This window comes from Cyprinodon tularosa, unplaced genomic scaffold, assembly GCF_016077235.1.
Source record: "Cyprinodon tularosa strain WSP-4 unplaced genomic scaffold, ASM1607723v1 ctg35, whole genome shotgun sequence".
In the NCBI taxonomy this organism is placed as follows: Eukaryota; Metazoa; Chordata; class Actinopteri; order Cyprinodontiformes; family Cyprinodontidae; genus Cyprinodon; species Cyprinodon tularosa.
In genome coordinates, this window is record NW_024039063.1 from 426,410 (window position 1) to 437,931 (window position 11,522).

General features: G+C 37.2%; 1 protein-coding gene and 1 long non-coding RNA gene across 2 annotated transcripts; one reads left to right on the top strand and one right to left on the bottom strand.

The window, feature by feature from the left end:
• The first annotated feature begins 751 nt into the window (after nt 1-751).
• LOC119789900 lies at nt 752-1,850 on the top strand. The gene is made up of 3 exons (XR_005281657.1): nt 752-948; nt 1,029-1,079; nt 1,200-1,850. It is a non-coding gene; the product is annotated as an uncharacterized LOC119789900 (long non-coding RNA).
• Nucleotides 1,638-3,121, bottom strand: LOC119789899 (putative nuclease HARBI1). Its single transcript, XM_038295095.1, has 4 exons — nt 2,590-3,121; nt 2,366-2,478; nt 2,173-2,284; nt 1,638-2,072 (listed from the first exon to the last, which is right to left on the bottom strand). The coding sequence occupies exons 1-4, from the start codon at nt 3,026-3,028 to the stop codon at nt 1,696-1,698; spliced, it is 1,041 nt and encodes a 346-aa protein (XP_038151023.1). The 5' UTR covers nt 3,029-3,121; the 3' UTR covers nt 1,638-1,695.
• Nucleotides 3,122-11,522: the final 8,401 nt, after the last annotated feature.

Genomic DNA, 11,522 nt, shown 5'->3' on the forward strand with positions numbered 1-11,522 from the left:
TTTAATATCAAATTTTAAAAGGTATATTTTGATTTGAACTTTCTCCCTCTAGTTACACACTTTGGTCAATTTAAGATTAATTCATGCAATTGAATATTGTTTATTTGAAAGCATTAGAAGTGCAGTTTCTTCTCTCTCCTTGTATTGTTCAAGTGGTTGAGGTTGATTTGGGATTTAGAAAGTAATTAATAAGTAAGTAAAACAAATTAGTAAGTAGACCAATACTTTCTAGAGACAGTAATTATTACATTAATCTAATTAGACTTGTTGAAGATAAAATTTGTAGTTAGTAATTAAGAACTATTTTAGAGTAACTTACCCAACTGTTATAATATCAGAGGTGAAACTGGAAGAACAGTATTTTATTAAACCTAATTTAGCTTTCATGGATAGGTGCAATCCTGAAGGCATCAAAAGAACATGACAGCAGCTGAAAATGAAATATAAAAACATACTTCAAGCAGGTAAGCCTTGAGCACATCATGGGAGTAGAGTAGCTACCTGGCTTTACAAATATTTGACATATTAAATGACTAAATGGCATTCAGTGTCTAGCAGTGCAGCAGCATTTTTGACATAGGTCTAAATGTTCATTCTCATTTGACTTCTACTCAGCCAACAGAAAGAAGGCAGAGGCTCGTAAAACAGGGGGAGGACCTGCACCACCACCACTGACAAATGCAGAAGAGATGGCCCTGAGCCTAAATGCTGGAAGGCCAATGGCTGAGGGAATTCCTAGAGGGACTTCATCAGAGCCAGTCACTCCAGAAGATTTAAGTGCCTTCATAAAATGTAAGAGGTCTACCTACAGTGTTATTTTTTTATGTAGACTAAATGTGATATTTCCATTTATATTACTTTGGGTTGGGTTTTTTGTTGGTCCCAACAGATTCGGATGGTAATATCTGCCTCTTGGAGCCTCCTGTCCCAACAGTACCCCATCCAGTTGTCAGTAGCCTACTCCATACACCATCAATTATGACAAATAGTATTATAAAGTGTACTCTATGAAATGTTCATCTTCACAGGATGATGGGGATGAAGAAACTGTTTCTGCTGCCACAGACAGGCCTAGAGAGGTAATTTTAATATTATTTGTCTACACATCAAACAATCTACACATTCACATTTATATGTGGAGTAGCCTATAGAATCCAAGTTTATATCCATAAATGGTCATTCTTATCTCTACACCCCAGAGTGTGGAAGAACAGCAGGAGGAAGGTCCATCAACTTCTGGTGCACAGATGGACACAGTTCAGTGATTTACAGTAAATGCCAGTTTCATTCTGAATTGTAGACTACATTCATGATGTGACTCTAATCTAATGTATTTTCAGTTGCCAGTTAAGGAGTTATATAGACTTCTTCTTATTAAAAAGATAGAAAAAAACAGCAAAGAACTTGTATACTTGGACCGCCAGATCCAAAAGGCAGATCTGGAAATCGACATTCTGAAACTAAAGCTAGAGGTGAGTGTATGGTCACAGGTGAATTCTAGGAAGTATTGAAACTATTTTAAAATCTTTTTTTTTTTTTTTTTAGCAAATGAAGAACACCATATAAATTGCTGTGATTTTGTTTATTAATTAGTTTATTTTGTGGTTGCATTTGTATGAAATAAAGAACACCATAAATTGCTGTGATTTTGTGTTTATTCATTTTTTTTTGTGGTGGTGGTGGATATCATGTGTATTAATCTGAGAAGACATTGCGGCATATCATATCCCGGACTACCCTTCCATCCTGGAAATCTGCAGGGTTGATGGGCTCTTCCTCAGGGTCTTGTAATTGTAGGGCAGGGTGTTGCTCCCCTCTAATTATGGCAATATTATGGAGAACAACACATGCCACAATAATGTCGCAGGCCCGTTCAGGGGTTACCCTGAGGTGACGTAGGCACTGGAAACGTGCTTTCAACAGGCCTATGGTCATCTCCACCCGGGCTCTCGTCCTGCAGTGTGCCACATTGAAGCGCTGCTGTGGGCCTGGTTCAGGTTCTGGGTAAGGGGCCATAAGATTTGGTCGGCATGGGTAACCCCTATCTCCCAGCAGAAAGCCATCAATCTCTCCTGTAAGAAAGTTCACATTGCTTTAGAGCTGCATAGAAATTCCCCTGTAAGTGTTTAGTGCATACATTGAAATATGTGTAAAGGATATACATTTACTTACCCCTTTCCAGTCTGTTGCTCAGGGTTGACTCCCGATAGATTCTTGAGTCATGAACAGAACCAGGCCACTTGGCCTCCACATTTGTAATTATATGTGCAGCATCACATATGATCTTGACAGTGCAAAGAATGAGAGATGTTACAGTATTGTGGTGTAGTCTTTGACCATTAGAAACAGTAGGCTGTCAGTGTACCTGCACATTAATACTGTGGATGGATCTCCTGTTTACAGAGTCCGCTTCATTTTCAGAAGGTGCAATGATCGGAATATGTCTGCCATCAATGCATCCAACCACATTCGGAAATCCTAAAGGGAATTCTAATTATTAGGTTACTTCCAGGGGTCACAGCAAGATATTCTTAACTGAATGTAATTTATCAGGTTAGCCTCATTTAAACCGATTTATACACCACTGACCTGCAATCCTGTGAAACTCCTCTTTGATGACTCTCACTGGTTTGTGCCCAGGAAACGATACAAAAATTCTCAGAAAGCGCTTAAGAGCGAGGCACACTTTCCTTACCGCTCTGCAAACAGTAGCCTTACTAATATGTTCAGCATCCCCGATGTTATAAAAAAAACTTCCATTCACAAAGAAACGTAAGGCAACGCAAAGAATCTGCTGGGATGTAAGAGCACGGTCACGATGGTTGATGTTTCTGATGTAAGGATGGATGAGATTATGGATGTATCTTATTGACTGTAAAGAAAAACGGTAACGCTCAAATAAAAATGGATAGGGATATGACATAAAATCCACTCTGGGCCTCAAAATCCTTTCCCGACATAAATGTAACTCCCTACAAAGTAATACAGCCTCTTCGTCAACAGGATCATCCATAAAAGGACATGCCATTTCATTCCCTTTGATGCGCACTACGTGACTGAAATTTGTGCAATGAATATGTCCCCAAAGAATCAATGAGGTGTTTAAACACCACTTCCTCTTTAAAAAAGGGGAGGAGACCAAAATAAACTCTGGATTTTCTGAAGAAAACCTGCTCCTGACCAGGTTAGGTTCACAGAGTAAATTGCCATGGTAACTGACACTGAGTATAAGTTACCTCTCTTTCAGAAACAGGCTTGATTTACTCTCCATTCTCAGGTTTAACTTACCTCCCTTTCTGAAACAGAAAACCCAGAGTTTCCCTTATTTCAGGGTTAACAAACTCAGAGTTTTCACTTAACCTCCTTTCTGAAACAGGCCCCAGGAGGCAAAAGAGAGCAACCCAAGACTGCCCTGAATATAACACAAAATGGAAAATAAACCAAAGATCAACAAAACAGAATGACTTAGATAACTGAAAACTCAAAGTCCAAAAGGGGAGAACCATAACAGTTTTATTTACAGTTGCGTTGTTCATTCAAGAGAGTTTGGTCTACATTGGAGCAATACATGTTTCTTTTTTAAGCATATTGAACATTTTTAGTTTCAGTATTTAGAAATGTTTGTTAGCTACTTTGAAGCTAGATTTTCTGTGTTTATTTATTTTAATTTTTATATGATGTGCTGTAAAGAAAGCTAGAAAGAAAAAAGACCTAAGCTAAATACTGTGAAATATTCAGTGAAATATTTTCATCCCTTTTGAAGTTTTCAGCTTGCTTATGTGATGTGCTGACATCTAGTAGTAATCCTACTAGACTAAGTTTCCTTCAACAACAAAAAGCATACAACAAATGATGCTGCCACGTTTTTTATGTACTTAACGGATGGTGTGGTTTGGCTTGCACATTTCCTACTTTTCTCTTTTACCAGTTTTTTAATAAAGCAATAGTTTTAGTTTAATCAAACCACAAAGAAATGTCTCTGAAAATGATATTAATATTCCTGAATGTATTTAAAATTAATTAATTTAATGCGTTTTCCGTTTCGGAAGCGGGTACAGAGTTGTGCATGTGCATTTTTATTAAATGGAGAGGGCGGGTCTTTTCAAAAACTCCATAATATTATGAAAATCCTCCATAATACCTTTAAAGTTTTAAGAAATTATACCCTATAAGGCGAGGAAGTCTGCAGTTCTCTTTCTGTTCTTGGCACATTGTTTTTACTATTCTTTACTGATATGTTTTAGTGTTTCCTAAAAATAATAAAATAAAAAGTGAGTGAGGAAAAGCATGCTTTGTGTTTTTTGATCCAAGGTGAGTGGATATGTAGGTTCACCTGGGGTCCGTCTCAAGAAGCAGGTTTAACAAACTCAGATTCAAATCCCCAACTCTAAATTGATTGAGGTCAGGAACTCTGACTGTCGTGAACAAAACTTGCTCCTGACCAGGTTAGCTCTGAGTAGAATGTTACTACGCTAACTTGAACAGAGATTGAGGAAACTCTCTTTGTGAAACAGAAAACTCTGAGTTTCCCAAATTTCAGATTTAGAAAACTTCAGTGAACCTGCTTATTGAAACGGACCCCTGTAGGTGGTCTAAGCTGGGAAGATTGTTTTTGCTAATGATTCCATAACACTAAGTTTAAAAAAAAGAAACGATAAAGGATTTAGATTCAGATTCAATGGATATTATGAAATGTACAAGCATAACAATGAGATCAAAGAGCTAGTAGAAATCAGCAAATTTGTAAAGTTTTCTACGGTTTACATTGCAGAGAAAAAACCTAAAGACGTCCCAGCAAACCATGCAGAGGCCATTTAAGGCAAGCTACCAAGTTGGGCACACATCCACAAAAAAAAAAAAAAACAGTGGACAACATAAAGGAGCAATAAGCGGTGATAATCCTCCTGGATTCTTCATGGGAACAGGCTCCCGTTGTTTAGTTGTAATTATCCTCTAATACGGACTCTGATGTCGTCTCTGTTTTCCCTGACACAATTTCCCCCTCGCATACACATACATACAGTAAGTTTTTGTCCACAGAGTTTTTCTATCCTGTGCACACATCCTCGCACACATCATTGCTCTGTGCATCATTACACTCATTGTATAGCCTTACACAGGTAGAAACCTGAACACCGTGTTAAGCTGTTTAAGACTCTTTTAGCTTCATTAAGGGAGAAGGAGCTTGGTCAGACAAAGTAGCTTTCACTGAGGTCTGCAGTCTGCGGCATTTGGTCATGCTTAATTTAACTTGGACCAAATGTCAAGTCATTTTCAACTTTTACTTTGATTCTCTGCTATTCTTTCTCCACCTCCTTTCATTCTGTTCCACTCATTTTTATAATGCATATAATTATCAAACAAATATAATGCAGTTGAAGTGCAAATGTGCTGACAGGGACTTGTTCTCCTATTTGGCCAACAATGTCAATCATCTTGTCTGTTTGTGAAAATCCCACGTGAGTCCAGGAAACTGCTATGCAAGCGGTTTCACATGACTCTATTACACCTGAGGAGAGGCTGAATGAAGACAAGAGGCACTAAGAGGGACGTCAGAACTTAAAGCTGGGAGGAATGATCTGACAGAAAAACGCCACATGACTTGACAGAAGTTGGTGTCTTGTGATGGTGCGGTTCCTTTAATGTGACTTCAGTCAGTCTGACAGGGCTTTAAAGCAGAATAAAGAGGGGTTAAAGTGAGAGTAGTATTTTTGGTATGGTAAAATGAATTATGTTCTATATACTATATTCTATATTCACTATATTCTATATACTCAAATGTAATTTCCTCTCATATAACTATATATTCAAGCTCCTCAACTTTTCTTGAATATAAAAAGTTTTCTCTGCATATTTCTTGGACTTTTAGAAAAAGAAAAGGAAAACAGGATACTAAGATATTTATTCAGATTTCTGTACAAACTTGAAGTCAATAGTTTTTTTTTCTGTTTTTTTTCTTTTAGACATAGCTAATAAGAAGGCATTGAAAGATGAGACAATGATGTGCAAGTTTCCTCAAACCTCTGCTGTAGTGCTTGTCCGCCACCAGGGAGCACTGCTACTTCATGCGCCCTTGATGCAGAAGACAAAAAATGACTGAGTGGTGGTGACAGTTAAAAAAAAACAAAAAACAAGAACTGTGATTGAATCGGTGTGAGACAAATAAAAGACTATGCTGCAGAGAAAATGATGTATATAAACAGAGATGATGGAAAACAAGATGGCAACTGGTCTTATGGGAATGAATGTAAACATGGAAACAACTCTTCATTGGATTTGAAGTGAAAACTTTCTCAGTTTTACTACCCCATTGAGATACTCTTCATTTTTTTCTTTAATGAATAAACTAAAAGGCTCTATGACATAATATATTTTGTTATTTCTTTCATAATCTTCTCATGGTTTTAAAAATCTGAAACTGAGACACACTGAGAAAAAGTTTATTTTTCCATCTTGTATCTAATATGATCCTCATGAATGATAGATTTCTCTGGCTTTTACCTTGGACTTGACCTGTAAGTTGCTCTCTCCGCTTTGTCTCAGTGACCTCAGCTCTCGTTTGGGAGCGAAAAATAGCCTGCTGCTGCAGCAACAATGACTTACAATGGGTAAGACTGCACAATGAGGTGAACAAGCGAGAACATCAACTTTGTAGCCCACAGCAAGGGAGGTCATAGGTCAGAAACACAAAGCCCAAAGGGAGAAAAAAAAAAGACCTAGAAAAGTCAACAGTTTGCTGTAGGATTAAAATTGTATGGCTAAAAAGTTTAAAACAGTTTAAAATGAGGTGGGGATGACCTTAAAAGTCTGAAAGTAAACATGAGAGGAAAGCAGAAGAGTTAAGAAAAAGTTAAGAGAAGTGCTCAATACAGAAAAAGGTTGCTTAAGTGCTTGATGATAGTTTAAGATAAATCTAACTGAACAAGATGTTTTATTTCCTCTCAGTGTTATTTTGAACACGCAGTTTAAGTGTCATTTTGGTAGAAGCATACTTTATAGAAAAAAATGTAGGAAGTAATTATTATTCTATTGGGACTCTTGACGTGGAATCACTCTGGATGTTTTTAACAACTCAAAACAACTCTCTTAAACAAATGAAATATAGAAGATTTAAATCTTTCTCTCAGCCCAATGTGATTGAGATTTTGATCGACTGCATTTGGAGACGATGTCTTACTAAAATATCCAAATCCCCTGCTTGAAGTTTAGTCCTCTGACTCACCTAAAGTCTAAAACTTAACCATTACTGTGAAACTCTGTTCTACATGTTTAAACCGTACTGTTTGTCTGTAGTGTTGCGGTTTATGTGCATCTACAGTTTATTCATCCTCCAAACATGGTGTGTGCAAATGCATCCATTTTGGTCAGTTGGCCCAGACTATGTTTTCTCAATACTGTTTTGTACAAATGTTTTGCAGCAACATTTAAATGACGTTTTTAATGCTCTTCTCAAGCAGAAGAGGCTTGTGCAGTGAAAATGTAGAAGCAGTGGGGAGTTAATCACTTAAAATATAATAACTAATAATTTAACTGTATTAATATCACCCTGGAGAAATTTACCTCTGCATTAAACTTATCCCCTTTGGGAGCAGTGGGGCTGCCATTGTGTGGCGCCAGCGGAGCAGTGTGGGGTTAAGGGTCTTACTCAGGGACCCAGAGTGCAGGCTGTAGGGTTGATTGCAATCTTCTCAGAGCACAAGCACACTGCTCTAAGCACTAGGCCACCATTCCCCCCACTAAGTAGAAAAATCTTACCAGCTAATTAAGGGTCTATTGTAATGTTATATAAGCAGTCATGTTTACCTTGATATTCTTTTATGCTATTGCATGCTTTTTTTTAAATAAGTTTATCTCCTCATGGCGCATCTGATCAAATTATCTATCCACTTTTAAGACTTTGATGTGTCACTCTGCAGCCTGCAGAAGTTTGCATATCTCATAAGGACTTATGTATAGCTGGTAACAATAGAGTGTTTTGAAAGCGTTTTGTTTTCAATCAAAGAAAATGTATTTTCTGTGATACCTAATAAGAACTCTTTTAATAAGTCATCTGTTGGGACTAAATTAGCTGCTGTTAGGGTTGTGTTCTAAATACTGAAAGATTTCAGCTGACTTCTTGGCTTTTTATTCAAGCTTTGTTTCTTTGTGTGTTCCATATTTATTATTTTTACCATTTTACTTTATTAGAAAAAAGGGCATTAATAGAAAAGAACAGTGGTTTTGAGTAGTTTGTGTGTTTGCAAACCTCCAATCGGTCACAGCAGACGGCGTTTTACACTATCCCAGGTTCTGCTGGAAATATCCTCCTGGCAGAAGGGTATTGCTCCCTGTAATGAAATATTGCTGCAAAGTTGAAAACTTAATTTTTTGTAAGCTATTTCTGCCAAAAGGGATAATGAACTGACATTTACTGCAATATATTATCAATTGTAAGAAAATGTATCTGTTTCTGTCTAAATCATCTGAATACTCTGTTTGCATACAGTAGGCCTGTCACTGTCTACATTTTCATGTGAAGGGTTGTAAGATGACAATGGCTTTGAATTGGCACTATATTACTGAAATGATTTAAATATATTTATTTATATCAGTCAAATACTTTCTTTATTGACAATATCTGTTGGCAGACAAATTACTACTAACAAGTACTGTAGAGTTCAGTGTTGATCTTATAAAAGCAGTTTTTATTAATTTTGTCATAAAACAGGGTTATTTAGCTGCAATATAAACATTTTTGGAAGAAATTCAATTAAAACTGCTTTAACAGTAGGCCTTGTCTATATATTAATAGTTAGGGAGGTTAGGCTGTAGAAAAGATGTCGAGGCTGAACAATCATAAAGAAATTTATGGGGACTAAAGTTTAGGTGTCTCCAACTGACAGGATTTCCCTTCAAACCAGGACAGATTATTTCTTTTCTTTTTTAAGAGCAGGCAAGATGGAGAGGAGAGCGTAAAAATAGACTCAGCAAGGAACAGGGACACGAGTCAAAAGTCTGAAAGTGTTTCCTGAGTCTTTATATGAATCTACGTGTTTGTGTTGTGTGTCCGTTCTGGGGGTCCAACAAGGAGAAAAAAAAAAAAACATCTGTGGCCACAGTGATGTCATTGGCAAAAGAAGAGCAATTAACCATCATACACACACACACACACACACACACACCCATACACACACCTCCACATAAATAGAGGAGCATGGTGTGGGATAAAACAGAGCTGTAAAAACAGGACCAGCTTGCGGCCAGTCAGACCGTTACCCAGAGTGCCTTGGGCCTGGATGGTTGTCAGTAGGTTCCGGTCGGCGTGGCAACAAAGCTTATTAATCTGCTGATTGAGGGCCAGCTGCAGAGGTGGCAGACACACACACACACATGCACGAACACCCCCACACACTTTTGAGCAAAGACAAGCAGTCATCCTTTCAAACACGCACGTACTCACACACTCATTTAAAATAACCACAAGTGACTATTTGTTGTGCTGAAATTTGCACGCATGCAGTGGTCTCTCAACACATCTTAGCGCTGTTGCTCACCTCCACATCCTGTGCTGGTTTGATGCTCAGCGAGTCCTTTAAACACATCATGGCAACATGCATCACTCACCTTTTTTTTCAGTATCATTCAGCATTTCTGATTGGTTTCACAAATACCAAGAGAAAGAGAGTAAGCCTGAAAGTGTGTGTGTCTGTCTTTGTGTGTTTTTCTACAACTTTAATGCTATTCCCTCAGCATATCCCCACTCGTTGCCTAGAGACAGGGATTTGAGCGAGGCCCCTTGGTTCATTCCCACACAGTCCTCCCGGTCTGTTGGGGTGTGTGTGTGCTTGTGTGTGTATAGGTACGTGCACAAGTGCTTGTGTGCGTATGCGTGCATGTTGAAAGGATATTTCTCCCCTTTGCCTTTTGATTCATTCTCAGTGTGAAGCGGCTCCCTGCAGAGACAGTATGGGTGGGCAGAGGAGGAGGAGAGGTGGAGGAGGTGAACAGGAGGAAGAGACGGAAAACGGTGGAAAAAATAAAGATGAAGAGCGGACAGGAAAACTTGAAAGTGAGAGAGCAGGAGGACGGCAGGTTAAAAAAGAGAGACTGAAAGAGTGAAAGAAAGAAGGAAGGGGAACAAGGAGAAAAGTTTGGCTGTATGTCTAATGAACGATGGAGGGTGAAAAGAGGGAAGTAGGAGTGAAGGAAAGCTTCTGGTCTCACATCAAGGCCTGAAAACAAAGAAGCCTAAACTTTCCCTCTTTTTTTTCATCATCTATCCCTCCATCCCCAACACACATATGATTATCTTGTAAAAGGAAGAGCAACTTTGCCTTTAGTTTACTTAATATTACCTGAAAGAAGAAAAACTTTTCTAAGGACGTGGTCAGAATAGTTAGGCTTTTACGTTACGAATGAATAAATGTCTTCTTTTTTATTTTTGTTTTTAACACTACAAGTTTTTGGGAAAAACTGATATGGTTAATCACTATGCAATTTAAGAAAGGCCCATTTTCTTAAAAAAGGATCTTAACAACCTTATTAGATTATTTTTCTAACAAGTTTCCAAAAGAACATGAAAAACATGTTTAATCTATTTCTTTTCTCACAAAATCATTCAAACTATCGCCAGTGATTAACACTTTATTGATTCATTTCCAGCTGTTCACTTTCAAGGGGCAGAGCTTTCCTTTAAATAAAAAAAGGCATTGGTAAGTTCTTAGTTTCCCTGTGTTCTGTGACCAGGGTTGACCTAACAATAAATATTTAGAAACCGATGTCATGCGGTATTGTTTTAGTTTATTTTTGGGTATTCTTTTAGTTTAGTTTTGAAGATAATGCTAGACCAACAGCATGAATTTCAGAGCAGAAATATGTTAGTATATATATGACACTAAAAATGCATCAACATTTCTATTTATATCATTCAGCTGAGATGTAAAACTAGGATTTCTACTCTTTTTTTGATAGCCTTTTTTTGATAGCCTTGGTAGTGCAGAACCTTTTGCAAATTAAAAGTTTAGGCTTTTAATAAAACAATCTACTGAAACAATTTTAACTCCTCAAATATTCTTTGAAATATATCAGCTAAAATCATTTGAATTTCTAAACTCTACAACCCATAAAAGAAACCATTTTTTTTGAAGTCCTTAAAAAAAGGTTTTTTAAACTGAATGTAAAAAGTTTGTCATATATCTAAGCAGAATGAAAAAATCAAATCTGTCATGCTGACATTTAAACCCTAAAGATCCTGCAGGGGATGAGGTCCGTTGGTTTATTACATTTTTCTTGTTTTCTGTAAAAAAATGTATAACCACCAAAACAGTTGCCACAAATCTAATTTTTACTTATTTATCCAAGTAGATGATGGTATAGTAAAAGAGGCATCAATAAGTATTTACAATTCTTGAACATTTTTCAGAATAAAGTTTCAACTTCAATATATTTGATTTACAGTATAAGTAATAGCCCAATACATCTGCTATCTCTTACTCGTTCATTGTTGTTGTTCTAGACTTACATTTTGATCTATTGCAAAAAAT